This window comes from Emys orbicularis, chromosome 4, assembly GCF_028017835.1.
Source record: "Emys orbicularis isolate rEmyOrb1 chromosome 4, rEmyOrb1.hap1, whole genome shotgun sequence".
NCBI lineage: Eukaryota > Metazoa > Chordata > Testudines > Emydidae > Emys > Emys orbicularis.
This window is the reverse complement of record NC_088686.1, coordinates 156,588,049-156,604,703: the sequence shown is the minus strand read 5'-3', so window position 1 is coordinate 156,604,703 and position 16,655 is coordinate 156,588,049. Positions and strand designations below refer to the sequence as shown.

The 16,655-nt window shown below is 44.4% G+C and overlaps 1 protein-coding gene and 1 pseudogene across 1 annotated transcript; both read left to right on the top strand.

The window, feature by feature from the left end:
- Positions 1–16,655, top strand: part of LOC135877972 (up-regulator of cell proliferation-like) — a 778,396-nt pseudogene that overhangs the window by 192,882 nt on the left and 568,859 nt on the right.
- LOC135877423 (olfactory receptor 5AR1-like) lies at positions 2,523–12,696 on the top strand. Its single transcript, XM_065402853.1, has 2 exons — positions 2,523–3,113; positions 11,758–12,696. Exons 1-2 carry the CDS (start codon positions 2,523–2,525, stop codon positions 12,694–12,696), a joined length of 1,530 nt encoding a protein of 509 aa, XP_065258925.1.

Sequence of the window (16,655 nt, the reverse complement as noted above, 5' to 3'; positions counted from 1 at the left end):
TGGGCCGAATTAATCCCCAGGGCATGAGTTACACCAACGGTGGCTTTTCTTCACTGAGCACATTAATTAGGTGTTGTGTCTCTCTGAGCTCAGGAATTCCCAGTTGCTTCAGGGATCATGTCCCATAAATCACAAATCACAGTATAAAACTTCCTGAATGCTCCAAACTGTCAGACTCTGACGATGAGGAAACGCCAACTCTCTCTCTCTTCTCAGCAGGTACATGCAATTGTCCAGTATCTGAGTCACACACATACAGACATCATGGTGATCAGTGTCTGTTACAGCTGTCCCCCTGCTGCATTGGTTTTTCCCCTCTCCTTTCTGTTTGTGCTGAGTGGCCGCCCTGCCCCCCGGCCATGGAACTGACCAAAGTCACAGCCTGGCCCTGCTCATGGAAAAGGCTTGTGCAGACTGACTGGAGCCATTGCTCTGCTCAGGGAGGGGGGGGCTTTTCGCTCCTTTGTCTAGCTTCTTTGTTCGGACCCGGCTCGGTGTAGGGTGCTCTGCCCAGGTATGCAAGACCTAAGGTGGCCACATAGCTGAGCATATGAGTCATACCTGTGACTCAGAACTTGCCCAGACATGTCCTGTGCCTACCTGCAGTTTTTCCTGCCTTCTCTCCTCCCCTGAATTAAGGGGAACCAATCAGAGTTACTGGCGGGAAACTGCCTGAGTTTGCCTTTAAAACCAGACATTTTCTGATCAGACCCCCGGAGAAGGTCCTTGCTTTGCCACCTGGTCTGATAAGCTAGGGGTCTTTGGGGGGCCCTCTCCCTGCTCTTGTTTGTTTTTGAGCATACTCCCGTTTTTAAACTCCCCTCCCATGAACAACGAATTTGTGCCTGGAGATCTCCTGATTTTTGTAAGCGAATCGAGTCCTCTCTGCGTCCTCTGATGCTGAAACTGCTGTTCCTGCTGCTGCTTTGGGGATTGGTAAGGAAAAACCTCTTGCACACTCCCCTTGTTCTAGCTGCTGGCTTTCTTTCCCCAGCAGGCAGACCCAAGCTAACTCCTTGGTCTGTATCTGTAATCTGCTTCTAGCTCCGCAGCGCCTTTGCTGCTAGAAATAAGCCTGCTTGTAGCCACCACTAGTTAAGCCCCCCCCCCTTGGAGCTATATCCTGGGCACACACCACTCTGCCCTCTGGAACTACTCCTAGTATAAGGTGCACCCATGAGGTTAGGTTTAGCCTTTAGTCTAGATAAATTGTAATTTCATTTTGCATAGCTGTGGTTAAGTTAGGTTTAGAAAATTGCTTACATTGTACTCTGTAAGTTAGGCTTAAAGAATTGTTGCATTGTGTTTTGTTACTTGCTAATTTGTGTAGTCTTGGTTAAGTTAAATCATAGATAAGATTTTGCTGTGTTCTGTATAATTGTCTCTCTGCTGTTTAAACTTGCAGCCTGTCTGTTCTCTGTCTCTCTCTCTCTCTCTCTCTCTCTCTCTCTTAATCCCTTCCTCCACGTGCTCCTACTGCTGCCAAACCTCAATTGTATTACTGAAGTCTAGCATAAAACCCCATTGGTTACCCTTTTTCTCTCTAACACCCCTCACATTTTACATTTCCACCACTGTGACACATTTTTACCTACAGTTGTTGGTTATTTAACACATTTTACCCATAACTGTTAGTCGGTTATATGCTGCTGTGACACACCCTTTACATAGAAATTGTTAGCTACCTGTTACATTTATACTTCAGTGTTAATTGGTTACCAACTGTATTGTACCCCACTTTATTGTACCCCACTATTGAAACCCCCTATCCTATTTACTAAAAGAAACCCCTCCCCAATTGTCTACCTTAACAAACCCCGTAGCCCTCACTATTGAATTTTCCCTGTTTTTGCATTTTCTTAATAAAGTTTATTTTGCACCCCACCAGTGCAGTAGTTGTCCCCCAAGATCCCCTACCTGCTGGCAGGGTCAATCAGCAGGTATTGAATTCAAGACCTCCAGCACTAAAAGCCTCAGCCCCAACTCCTACCCCTTCAGCTAAAGGAGCGACCTCCTTGCTTGGAAAAAATAGCCAATTACATAGTCACTGAAGCCAGTGCTTTCCATTATGTCTCTGGGTTTTCATACAGGCTAAAGTAAATGCCAAAAAGCTTAATTAGCACAGTAAGCAACTTTACCACAACCCGACACTCCTTTACTCTCACCCCTTCTTTAGCTAACAAATAATCTCTTCAGACTGAGATGGTTTTCATCCTGATTCTCTTACAGCAGAGTCACAAGTCACTTGCTGCTCAGATAAGTGAACAGGAGTGTTCCTCTGTGGGGCATGATTAACCTGTGCGTCACTGTATTTATGCAGTGTGTATTTTATCGAACAACTGAAATGACCAGCTCTGAACATCTGGCTCTGTGGACTAAGCCCTTCCCTGAGCGGGTACTGGTGTCCATTGAGAAACTGATCTCCATTTATCTTCACTTACTTCATTACAGAGAAGGGACAGGTTTTCCGCACCATCCACCTGCCCACATCTCTGTAGCTGCCTGATCTGTGTTCAGAGGAGATGGAAAAGGGAAATCACTCAGAGGCGACTGAGTTCATTCTCTCAGGACTGACAGATCGTCCGGAGCTGCAGGTCCCCCTGTTTCTGGTGTTCCTACTGATTTATGGTATTACCCTGGTGGGGAATGGGGGGATGATCTTGTTAATCACGATTGATCCCCGACTCCACACCCCCATGTACTTTTTCCTCAGTAATTTGTCTTTCTGTGACCTTTGCTATTCCTCGATAGTTTCCCCTAAGATGCTGCTGAATTTCTTAGCCGAGAGGAAAAGCATTTCTTACACTGCCTGTGCTGTGCAACTGTATCTCACTGTCGTTTTTGCAGATGTTGAGTGCTTCTTGCTGGCTGTGATGGCGTATGACCGTTATGTGGCCATCTGTAACCCACTGCTCTATACGGTCACCATGTCCAGGCAGCTTTGTAAACAGCTGGTGGCTGGGGTGTACGCTGTGGGGGTGGTGGATTCAATGATATACACATGTTTTACATTTCGGCTGTCATTCTGCAGCTCCAACATCATCAATCATTTCTTCTGTGACATCCCCCCACTGTTGGCGCTCTCCTGTTCTGACACCCGCATCAATGAGATTGTGATGTTTACTTTAGTGTGCTGCATTATAATGAGCAGCCTTGTGACTGTCCTCCTCTCCTATGTCTATATCACCTCCACCATCCTGCAGATCCGCTCCGCCGAGGGGCGGCGCAAAGCCTTCTCCACCTGCACTTTCCACTTGACTGCAGTGGTCCTTCTTTTTGGCACCCTCCTCTTCATGTATTTACGTCCCACCTCCAGCTATTCCATGGACACGGACAAAGTGGCCTCAGTGTTTTACACGCTGGTGATCCCCATGTTGAACCCCCTCATCTACAGCCTGAGGAACACGGAGGTGAAGGATGCCCTCAGGAAAGCAATGAATAAACTCCTAACCAATTCTTGAATGTGTTCAACTCAGTACTGATTTAGTGATGGGGAGTGGAAACAGGTGAATTCAATTCCCATCCCATTGCAATGTAATTTCTCAGAGCCCCTGGTCGTATTGTTCATTATTGTATTGTTATTATTATTAATTTGTTTGTATTGTTACGAGGTTTGCAGGCCCCAACTGAGAGCAGTGGACAAATCACGGGAAGAATCACAGGTCCAGAAAGAGAGAATGATTTTATAAACTGGTGGCTAGGGGCATCCACCAAGAGGGTGAGATCCTCAACTTCACATCTCTGTTCCAATGGCTATTTAATTAGTTATCCACAGTAGAACAACTTTGAAAGGAGAGATTGAGAGAAACCCAGACTGGAATAGCACATCATTCAGGGGCATATCCATGTGCATAGTGTGACAGGTTTGGTCACAGAGACCCCTAATGGGACTGTCACCTGATGTGCTGAAATTATCTCTGAGCCCATTTTCCCTGCCAGCCTGGACCTCCAGAATCCTGCCTTGTTGAGCCAGACACGCTAGCTTGCTGCAACTCAGACCCAGGTCTGGGCTATACCCGCAAAGCTGGAGATCTAGACTGAAACCAGCTCAGCAGGATACATGTCTGCAGCATGCAGACACCCAGCTCCCAATGGGATCTAAACCCAAACAAACCCATTTTACTCTGTATAAAGCTTATACAGGATAAAATGATAAATGTAAAATGCCCTCTATATCACTGCAAGAGAGATATGCACAAATGTTTGCCCCCACCTCCCCCCCAGGTAACAATTACTTACACTGAGTGTATAAATAAACAAAAATGATTTTATTAAGTGTAAAAAGTAGGATTTAAGTGGTTTTAAGTAGTAACAGAGAGAACAAAGTAAGTCACAAAGCTAAATAAAACAAAACACCCTAGGCTAAGCTTAATACATTCAGAAATCAGTTACAAATGTTATCTTCTCAATCCACTTGTTACTTCAGGTAAAATTCTTCTCAGGTCCGATGCCTTTTCTGACCTGGGTCCAGCCTGTTCTCACCCACCTCTTTGCTTATAGTCCTTCTGGAAAAGTACCAGCTTCAAGATGGATTTCAGTATCAGGTGACATTGTTACATGTCACCGAAAGACGCCAGTGTGACGTTGCACCCCATAAGTCTTTATGGAAATATGCTTATGAATGTAAATATGACATGACTGGAATATGTTTTATGCTACTATGCCATGTAACATATCTATGCAAAGGCTATGATCTACTGAATACATTCCTCCTATTTGTATGCATGTATCATTTTTGTATTCAAAGTTATGTATATTGGTTATGTACTTGTTTAATTTTAAATAGCCTCCGTGAAGCAGTTGGTAGCTACCTGAGAAAAGACTATTCTCAGTAAGTGGCCCATCAAGAAACACTTAAGCCAACAATGAACTTGGAGACACCAATCCACATGTGAGCTTTCCCAGGAATGTGGCTTGGCTGGTGAGGAACTGAGTCACGCATGGCCATATGACTTGCCCATGTGACTCCAAAACTCCATCTTGGAGCTGGGATTCTACACAGGGGGAGAGAGGGGTGTCCACCTACAAGAGAAACTCTATTTAAACCCTTGGGAAACCCTCCATTTTGTCTTCAGCTGGTTCACGAGATATCTTTTGGGGGTGGAGCGGCTACCTGAAAGAAACTAGTAAAAAGGACAGTAACTACAGGGGGTGTGAGTGATTGCTGGACCCAGACTAGAAGGAGACTAGTCTGTAAAAGGGATAAAGCTATTAGGAGTATTTGTAACACTTTCTGAATAGTATCAGGTCAATCCAAACGGTATTGTTTTTGACAATAAATTATTAGTCCAGAAGAAATTCACCCATTCCTAGACACCTTTAAATAATTTCCCAGCATTGGAACACAAAGCGACATTTGGAGAGTTGACCAACAAATAAAGTGGAATACATTCACCTCATTTTTGTATCATATTGAAAAGACCTCACAGGAGAGACAGCGATACAGACCAGCTGATGCTCTGGCCCTCTGTGTTCCATTTCCACGAGGAAAGGCACAGCAACAACATTAATTGCATGTCCTGTGCACACCTGTTGTCCTGGAAGCAAAGATGCTCCAGGGATCAAATCTCAAAGTCATCAAAGCCAAATTTAACTTCTGCTGCCCAAGGAAGCAGCTACAGAGTTTGTAAGGGTAATGTGGGTGTAGTTAGCAAACAGGGAAAAATTCGTCTCTAAGTCTGATTTTAGGGTTCTGAGCAGGTACTGCTTCCATCTTTCTCAACTCATTGTAAGTGAAGGGAGGAAAAACAAAGAGGGACCACCAAGTCATGGGCAAACAAGTCAGTTTCAGAGCACTTCAGCCTTTAATTGAAAAGACAGTGAGCCAATCATGGGAGGGCAAGGAAGGAATTATCCTGAGCGGAGAAATTTCAACTGTTCTGAACGTATTTACCTATCAAAAGAAGGAAAGAGCTTTACCAAGGGAGGAAGAAGAGTGACTGGAAAAGGAGAGAAAAATTAGCTTTAATAGGAATGGGGAAAACTCCCCCATCGATTCAGGGAATGTCTATACTAATGCCATTACATTGACTCCGCTATGGTGTGCAGCAGCGCCATAGTGTAGATGCTTTCCACATTGATGGAAGGGTTTTTCCTTCGATGTAGTTAATCCACGTCTCCGAGAGGCAATAGCTAGGGCAATGGAAGAATTACACTGAGGGTCAGCACAAGCTAACTGCCTCGCACAGGGTGTGAAAAGTTTCCCTGCCCTGTGTGACAGAGCTCTGTTGATCTAATTTTTAAGCATAAACCAGGCCTCAGGAAGCTGCCGATGGAAAAGAACCAGTTGGGAAATCCAGTCCTATCTCCCTGCCAGGGCAGCAGAATCCCCTTCGGTTCTTTTTGTTCAGGCTAGTTGGAATTATTCCAACTGTCCCAGCTTCCTAGTAGAGATTATTCTGCATTCTGATTGAGCTCAGTGTCTGGCTGTGTGTGTGTAGTGGGCACTCTGTGTGTGTGTGTGTGTGTGTGCGTTTGGTGTGCAGTGGGCACTGTGTGTGTGCATGTGATGGGGAATACCGTGGAGCTGAATGTCAAGTGTAGGCAGGTGCATGTCCCTTGCCCTGCCCACTGCTCAGGCTGGCATCCCCCCTCCTCCCACTGCAGGGCTCCTTGTGAGATCATAGAATCATAGGACTGGAAGGGACCTCGAGAGGTTGTCTAGTCCAGTCCCCTGCACTCGTGGCAGTTCGAAGTATTATCTAGAACATCCCTGACAAGTGTTTGTCTAACCTGCTCTTAAAAGTCTCCAGTGGTGGAGATTCGACAACCTTCCTGGGCAAGTTATTCCAGTACTTAGCCACCCTCACTGTTGGGATGTTTTTCCTAATACTGATATTATTATAGGTTTTCCTATACCGCCCTTCCTGCAATTGAAGTCCATAGGTTCTTGCCCTATCTTCCCCTCCTCCCCGATTGTTTTGCAATTTTATTCCTAAACTCTGTGTGACAGGTTGGGTAACAGAAACCCCTTTGGGACTGCCACCGGACATGCCCTGACTACTTCTGAGAATGTTTACGCTGCCAACTTGGGTCTTAAGTACCTTACCTTCTTTGAGCCAGACACGCTTGCCTGCTGCAAACACGGATCAAAGTCTGAAACACATCCCCCACAAGCTGCAGGCTTAACTGAAAACAGCTTAAGAAATATTCCTGTCTCTAACACTCAGGTGCCCAGCTCCCAATGGGGTCCAAACCCCAAATAAATCTGTTTTACTCTGTATAAAGCTTATATAGGGTAAACTCATAAATTGGTCACCCTCTATAACACTGATAGAGAGATATGCACAACTGTATGCCTCCCCCCCCAGGTATTAATACCTGGGTTAATTAATACTCTGGGTTAATTAATAAGTAAAAAGTGATTTTATTAAATACAAAAAGTAGGATTTAAGTGGCTCCAAGTAATAACAGACAGAACAAAGTGAATTACCAAACAACATAAAATAAAACACGCAAGTCTAAGTCTAATACACTAAAAACTATATGCAGGTAAATCTCACCCTCAGAGATGTTCCAATAAGCCTCTTTACAGACTAGACTTCCTCCTAGTCTGGGTCCAGCAATCACTCACACTCCTTTGTACCAGTTTCTTTCAGGCAGCTCCTTTGTGCCAGCTGAAGGCAAAATGGAGGGTTTTCCCCAGGGGCTTATATACTCTCTCTTGTGGGTCTTTCTCCCTTCCCCTCTCTTATGCAGAATCCAACTCCAAGATGGAGTTTTGGAGTCACATGGGCAAGTCACATGTCCATGCATGAATCAGTTCCTTACAGGCTGAAGCCAAATTCCCAGGAAAGCTCAGAAGTGGATTGGTGTCTCTCAAAGTTCATTGTTAGCTTAAGTGTTTCTTGATTGGGCACTTACTGAGAATAGTCTTTTCTCAAGAAGCTGACCAACTGCTTCACTGAGGCTACTTAAAGTACATAGCCAATATTCATAACTTCAAATACAAAAATGATACATGAATGCAAATAGGAAGAATATATCCAGTAGATCATAACCTTTGCAGAGATATGTTACATGGGATATCTAGCATAAACCATATTCCAGTTATGTCATATTTACATTCATAAGCATATTTCTATAAAACATTATGGGTTGTAACGTCACACTCTGTTTCACGGACAATAAGTTATAGGAAATAAAGAAAATTAATAAAAGAATCGGGAGGGAGTTGGCATACTCTGTGATATTTTGTAGCAGCATCTGCAGAGATGCTGCAGAGATCTTCAGTGTAAACCACCAGTTTGGGGAATATCCTCCATTTTGCAGCCTGCCCTGACCTTGGCATTTTCAGTGAGGACTGCCCCAGGCACTTCCGGGTCACAGAAGGCAGAGAAGCCAGAAGGAGGAGTTGTGAGCATGACTCCTGGAGGAAGTAGGGGCATAGTGTTTCCTGGGTACAGACCTGGAGTAACAGACTTGGGAGTTTCTGAATAAGGAGCTTGTTGGCTGTTGGTTGTTTCTACTGGTGTTCAGGGAAGCGTCCATTCTTTGTGACCCCTCCCCCACGGATTATACCAAAGAATAAGCTGACTTGTATCATCAATTTTTCCTCCTAATACAATCAATCCTGCCAGCCTCAGAGGTTGGCACCACTTAGGAGAAGGGGGCACCAACATGCCCTGGAGCACTGATAATACCAGCCAAGCCTGAGCACCGATGGGGGATAATTTCTGCTACCATAGTGAAGAAGAGAAGAGTCATCACTGGGCCTGCCATGGATCTCCTTCGGGGGAGGTGATGACCACAATGTCCTTGTGCATCTGCAGCCATGGATCAGTGCATGGGCCCATCCCTGTGGTGAGCTCACCCTTTCATGTCAATCGAACACTACTGTCAGTCAGCACCACACCTTTGGTGTTATTGGGATATTTTCTAGGTTGGTGGCTGTGACATACCAGGGTCCAACCCAAACTAATCAGCAGCTGTGTCACACCTGCCTGCAACTTGGTAATGCCTTGGTGAAGTGGTTTCCACCTGGGCCACTCATAAACAACCGTCTAGCAGGCAAATCACACTGTGAGAGTGTGTGTAACTGCAGCCTGGCCAGGAATAGTTGGGTTACACTCAGGCTCTCACCACCCTTGGTTATACTGCAGGGTGACCCCAAAACACTCCCCAGTCTGCGATTTCCCTCCAGAAATGTACGTCCTGTGCTGCCCAGTCCTCTCCTGGACAATACAAGTTACATTGTCCATTATTTCTTTAGTAGCACTAAAATGCATGCAATTTAGCTTCTCAGACACTTCTATTTAAATACACTGGATTAGATAAAACAATAAAACAAAGTTTATTGACTACAAAGATAATTTTTAAGTGAGTGCAAAAAAGGAGGCATAGAAGTCAAACATGGTTACAATACAAATAAAGCTCCTTTGTCTTGACCCATAGATGAAGTAGCAAAAGACAAGATTAACAGCAAATCAATGGCGGATTTGCATAGAAGGCAGACATGGTTACAAGAAAAATAAAGCTAGAATGCAAATTGTGCCTAAATTAGCAAAAGTTTCCTCACCACATGCTTTCAGCAGTCTTATTGACTAAACTTCTTAGGTCAGCACCCCTCCTCCAGTCCAATGGCTGCTTCCTTTATCCCTTCAGATGCAGTGAATCAATGGGGGGAGAGAGAGAGAGAGCGGTGCCTTGGGATGTCTGCCCTTCTTTTTATAGTCCTAACCCCCCTTTGAGAAACATTTCCACCTGGTTACCGGAAGACAAAAGCTCTATGTAGTAGGATGTTCCCTGCTGCTTTTTCACCACCTTTTTTGGGCTTCCTTTGTTTCCCTTCCTGCTTGATGACTCTGGTTACTATTTAGATAGAAAATTAAGCGGAGCACACATTTCTTTGTTTAAGACAGACCAGTTTGCCAGCCTCAGTTTGGAACATGTATTAATAACATGATACACTGAAATCTTATATCTTCACACACATTATCGAAAAATATTGTATTAATATTTGCGATTAGAGCATGACTATTTCTAGTTGACTCATAGATCGATTTAGCATTCACAGCTGAGCTCTGTGTGCAAATAACATGCATGTAAGAGGGATAGTTTTGTGAACTACAGAAGTCCATAGCATACTGTGGTCTCCTCCTGAGCTCCTCTGGTCATCATGTGGTCTCTATCAAGCACAATGAGTGAACCTATCTTTCCTACGTTGGGGAGTGACCTAGCAAGGGAAGGACATAGAATACCATGGTGATTGGCATGCTATAAATAGCTAGATAATCTGGATTACTGTTACGTGTTTTACAGATTTTACATTCCACCTAATGGGGCCAGAACAAGGAGGTGATTCTGAAACCAGGAAAGACTGAGAAGATATCTGCTAAATCTGCAAACAATTAGTATGTTTCACCTGTATCTAACTTTCTGTTCTTTTGATTCCAAATTTGTTGCTAAAGCTGATTAGAAATTTTTCTTGTGAAGTTTTCTTGATGGGACATTGGATTTTCAATTCAACTAACTTTTTCCCCCTGGAAATTATAAGATTTCCATCAACATAACAAACTCCCCTCCTCCCTAAACCATTGCTGTGATGTTACAGGGAAATTCAACAAGAGGAGAGACCATCATGCATCATCGGGGACGTAGTGCAGCCTGGGAGCCTGTACTATGTAAGAGATGGGTGGTGTGTGGTATCTGAGCCACTCTTGTGGTATTTCCAATCTGAAATATTAAGTTTTTACCAAAAAGCTCTCAGTCTCCATAAACAAACCCCCTTTGTGGATCAGCTCTATTCAGTAACCAGCTTGCACTGATAACAGCAGGATGAACTATACCGCTAACCTCATACTCTGTAACTCTGGTAAAAATTGCATCATTTAATAACACAGTAGGAAAGAGTGGGACTAATTAATCCCCAGGGCATGAATTACACCGAGGGTAGCTTTGGTTCACTGAATGCATTAATTTGGTGCTATGGCTCTCTGAGCTCAGGTATTCCCAGTTGCTTCAGGAATCATGCCCCACAGATCACACATCACAGTATAAAACATCCCGAATGCTCCAAACTGGCAGTTTTGGTCAATGGAGAAAAACCACCACATCTCTCTCTCTCGTCTCAGCAGGTACGTGCTATTGTCCTGAATTACAGTCACAAACACACGCGGACACCTTGAGGATCAGCAGGTATTGAATTCAAGACCTCCAGCACTAAAAGCCGCAGCCCCAACTCCTGCCTCTTCAGCTACAGGAGCGACCTCCTTGCTTGGAAAAAATAGGCAATTACCTAGTCACTGAAGCCAGTGCTTTCCATTATGTCTCTGGGTTTTCATACAGGCTAAAGTAAATGCCAAAAAGCTTAATTAGCACAGTAAGCAACTATACCCCAACCCGACATGCCAAGCCACAGAGCTCCCCTTGCCCAAAGAGGGTAGAAAGATTGAGACTCCCCTTTACTCTCACCCCTTCTTTAGCTAAGGAATAATCTCTTCAGACTGATTGTCTCACAGCAGAGCCACAAGTCACTGTTTTTTGTTTGGATTAGTGATCAGGAGTGTTTGTGTGTGGGGCATGATTAACCTGTGTGTCATTGTATTTGCACAGCATGTGCATTTTATCCAACACCCGGAGTCAGCAGCTGTGAACATCTGGCTCTGTGGACTAAGCCCTTCCCTGAGCGGGTACTGATGTCCAGTAAGAAATTGATCTCCGTTTATCTTCACTTACTTCATTACAGAGAAAGGACATGTTTTCCGCACCATCGATCTACCCACATCTCTTTAGCTGTCTGATCTGTGTTCAGAGGAGATGGAAAAGGGAAATCACTCGGAGGCGACTGAGTTCATTCTCTCAGGACTGACAGATCGTCCGGAGCTGCAGCTTCCCCTGTTTGTGGTGTTCCTACTGATTTATGGTATCACCCTGGTGGGGAATGGGGGGATGATCTTGTTAATAATGATTAATCCCCGACTCCACACCCCCATGTACTTTTTCCTCAGTAATTTGTCTTTCTGTGACCTCTGCTTTTCCTCGATAATTTCCCCTAAGATGCTGCTGAATTTCTTAGCCGAGAGGAAAAGCATTTCTTACACTGCCTGCACTGCACAAATGTCTCTATCTATCGCTTTTGCAGATGTTGAGTGCCTCTTGCTGGCTGTGATGGCGTATGACCGTTACGTGGCCATCTGCAACCCATTGCTCTATACGGTCACTATGTCCAGGGAAGTTTGTAAAAAGCTGGTGGCTGGGGTGTATGCTGTGGGGGTGGTGGATTCAATGATAAACACTTGTTTTATACTACGGGTGTCATTCTGCAGCTCCAACATCATCAATCATTTCTTCTGTGATATCCCCCCACTGTTGGCGCTCTCCTGTTCTGACACCCGCGTCAATGAGATAGTGATGTTTTCTTTTGCGTGCTGCGTTATACTGAGCAGCTTTGTGACTGTCCTCCTCTCCTATGTCTATATCACCTCCACCATCCCGAAGATCCGCTCTGTTGAAAGCCGGAGCAAAGCCTTCTCCACCTGCACTTTCCACTTGACCGCTGTGGTCCTGTTTTTTGGCACCCTCCTCTTCATGTATTTACGTCCCACCTCCAGCTATTCCATGGACACAGACAAAGTGGCCTCAGTGTTTTACACGCTGGTGATCCCCATGTTGAACCCCCTCATCTACAGCCTGAGGAACACGGAGGTGAAGGATGCCCTGAGGAAAGCAATGAATAAACTCCTAACCAATTTTTGAATCTGTTTAACTCAGTACTGCTTCAGTGGTGGGGAGTGGAAACAGGTGAATTCAATTCCCAGCCCATTACAAAATAATTTTGCAGAGTCCGTGGGAATATTGTTCATTATTATATTGTTGTTATTATTAATTTGTTTGTATTGCAACGTCTCCAGGCCCCAGCTGAGATCAGTTAACAAAACACGGGAAGCATCACAGGGCCATAAAGAGAGAATAATTCTATAGGCTGGTGGCTAGGGGCACCCACCTAGTGGGTGAGATGCTCAACTTCACATCTCTCTTCCAATGGTTATTGAATTAGTTATCCACAGTAGAACAACCTTGAAAGGAGAGATTGAGAGCAACCCAGACTGGAAGAGCACATCATTCAGGGGCTGGGATGCTTTCTGGAAATCCAGGAACAAATGTGACACATTTGGTCAAAGAGACAAGGGTCTCTTTGACCAAATGTGTCACATTTGTTCCTGGATTTCCAGGCCTGTCAGGATTTCCAGGATTATTGGGACTGTCACCTGATGTGCTGAAATTATCTCTGAGCCCATTTTCCCTGCCAGCCTGGACCTCCAGAATCCTGCCTTGTTGAGCCAGACACGCTAGCCTGCTGCAACCCAGACCCAGGTCTGGGCCACACCCGCAAAACTGGAGATATAGACTGAAACCAGCTCAGCAGGATACCTGTCTCCATCACGCAGACACCCAGCTCCCAATGGGATCTAAACCCCAAATAAATCCCTTTTACTCTGTATAAAGAGTATACAGTGTAAAATGATAAATGTTCACCATCCATATCACTGCAAGAGAGATATGCACAACTGTTTGCCCCCCAAGGTAACAATTACTTATACTGAGTTTATAAATAAACAAAAGTGATTTTATTAAGTATAAAAAGTAGGATTTAAGAGGTTTTAAGCAGTAACAGACAGAACAAAGTAAATCACAAAGCAAAATAAAACAAAACACGCAAGGCTAAGCTAAATGCACTCAGAAATGAGTTACAAATGTTAACTTCAGGTAAAATCCTTCTCTGATCCGATGCCTTTTCTGACCTGGGTCCAGCCTGTTCTCACCCACCCAGGTGGTTACAGTCCTTTTGTTTCCAGGTGCTTGCAGGTATCTCTGTGGGATGGGGAAGCCATCTCTTAAGCCAGCTGAAGACACTCATTGTTTGCTTCTCCCACTTTATATAGAACTTCCATGAGGTGGAAAACCTTTGTTTGGAATTTCGCCCCCCTCTGGAAAAGTACATGCTTCAAGATGGATTTCAGTATCAGGTGACATGGTCACATGTCACTGTAAGACCCCAGTCACCATTCTTCCTGCTTTGTCCCACACGTAGACAGGAAGGCTTGCAGGTAAACAGAGCCATTCACAGTTCATTGATTCTGAAGCACCTTTAATATCCTCCACTTAATATGTCTGCATCAGTGATACAAGTTTATACCTTATTCTCCTAACTCCAGACATAGAAATAATCCATGTAAACAAATAGGATGAACACACTTATCATTAGAAAGGTTATAATCTACTATGTAACATGGGGCACTTAGCATAAACCATACTCCAGTTATGTCATATTCATAAACATTTTCATAAAGCATATGGAGTGCAGTGTCACACATAGCTTTGCCCAGCACTGGACAGAAGGGGGAATTGAACCTGGATCTCCCACCTCACAGGTGAATATCCCAATTATTGGGCTAAAATTACAAAGGGAAAGCCCACCACTGTCTCCTATGGTGGATGCGTTGTGACCGGCACCTAAATTCTCCCCCCGCACACACACATTGTTCTGGGACAAAGCTATTAGGATTATTTGTAACACATTTGTGAATAGTTTCAGGTCAATCCAAACAGTATTGTTTTTGACAATGAATTATTAGTCCAGAAGAAATTCATCCATTTTTAGACACCTTTGTGTCCCAATGCTGGGAAATTACTTAAAGAGATATTTGGAGCAGTGACCAACAAATAAAGTGGAATACATTCAACTCAGTTTTGTATCATGTTAAAAAGACCTCCCGGGTGAGACAGCGATCTAGACCAGCTCATGCTCTGGCTCCCTGTGTTCCATTTCCACAAGGAAAGGCACGGCAACAACATTAATTGCATGTGCTGTGCACACCTGTTGTCCTAGGAGCAAAGATGCTCCAGGGAGCAAATCTCAAAGTCATCAAAGCCAAATTTAACCTCTGACGCCAAAGGAAGCAGCTACAGAGATATTAAGGGTAACGTTGGTGTGTTTAGGAAACAGAGTCGAATCTTTCCCTAAGTCTGATTTTAGGGTTCTGAGCAGGTACTGCTTCCATCCTCAACTCATTGTAAGTGAAGGGAGGAAAAACAAAGAGGTACCACTAAGTCATGGGCAAACAAGTCAGTTTCAGAGAATTTTGGCCTTTAATTGAAATGACAGTGAGCCATTTATGGGAGGGGAAGGAGGAAACTATCCTGAGAGGAGAAATTTCAACTTTTCTGAACATATTCACCTATCAAAAGAAGGAAAGAGCTTTACCAAGGGAGGGAGAAAAGTGACTGGAAAAGGAGAGAAAAATAGCTTTAATAGGAATGGGGGAAACTCTCCCATTGATTCAGCGAATGTCTATACTAAGGCCATTACATTGACTCAGCTATTGTGTGCAGCAGCTCCATAGTGTAGATGGTTTCCACATTGATGGAAGGGTTTTTCCTTTGATGTAGTTAATCCACGTCTCCGAGAGGCAGTAGCTCGGTCAATGGAAGAATTACACTGAACGTCAGTAGAAGCTAACTGCATTGCACAGAGTGTGAAAAGTTTCCTTTCCCGGTGTGCTTTAGTTTCCCCTTCCACACAGCAGCCGATAAGTTATTGAAATAAATAAAATGAACAAAAGAATGGGGAGGGAGCTGGCATGCTTAGAGATATTTTGTAGCAGCATCTGCAGAGATCTTCAGTGTTAACCACCAGTTTGGGGATTATAAGAACATAAGAACATAAGAATGGCCGTACCGGGTCAGACCAAAGGTCCATCTAGCCCAGTATCTGTCTACCGACAGTGGCCAATGCCAGGTGCCCCAGAGGGAGTGAACCTGACAGGCAATGATCAAGTGATCGCTCTCCTGCCATCCATCTCCATCCTCTGACGAACAGAGGCTAGGGACACTATTATCTAGGGATTATCCTCCTTTTTGCAGCCTGCCCTGACCTTGGCATTTTCAGTGAGGACTGCCCCAGGCACCTCCGGGTCACAGGAGGCAGAGAAGCCAGGAGGAGCTCTTACGAGCATGACTCCTAGAGGAAGTAGTGTTTCCTGGGCACTGACCTGGAGTGATAGACATGGGAGTTTCTGAATACAGAGGTTGCTGGCTGTTGGTTGTTTCTACTGGTGTTCAGGGAAGCAGGACTTTGTGTCCATTCTTTGAAACCCCTCCCCCACAGATTATACCAAAGAATAGAGCTGACTTGTATCATCAATTATCCTCCTAATACAATCAACCCTGCAATATTTCACAGGTTGGCACCATTTAGGAGAAGGGGGCACCGACATGCCCCGGAGCACTGATAATACCAGCCAAGCCTGCACACCCGTGGGGGATAATTTCTGCTACCATAGTGAGGAAGGGAAGAGTCATCACTGGGCCTGCCATGGATCTCCTTGGGGATAGGTGATGACCACAATACCCTTGTGTTACCTCAAAGGGAAGTCAAGGTAACTCTAGATGTATAGTGGTCTAGGTATCGAGATGTAAAAAACAAGCCCCTTTTACTCAGAAGAGCAGATCCGCCCTCTGCCGTGTCTCTCACCGGTGTACTGGTGCACAGATCTCCCTCCCTCTTCCTTATGTGTAGTGCAAATAGTAAAAACTGACAATAGGTAAAGGTAAAAACAACAGGTAAGTGTATTGGGGGATAAATTTACAAATCAGGGAAGGGGTAATTGTGATATAAGCAGTAACTAGATAAACAATACAAAAAAACCCAGTGA

Excerpts from the sequence above, each read along its gene's own strand:
- LOC135877423 (XM_065402853.1), top strand. The coding sequence starts at position 2,523 with ATGGAAAAGGGAAATCACTCAGAGGCGACTGAGTTCATTCTCTCAGGA. Across the intron at positions 3,114-11,757 it reads ACACCCGCATCAATGAGATT|ATGGAAAAGGGAAATCACTC; the intron begins GTGATGTTTACT and ends TGTTCAGAGGAG.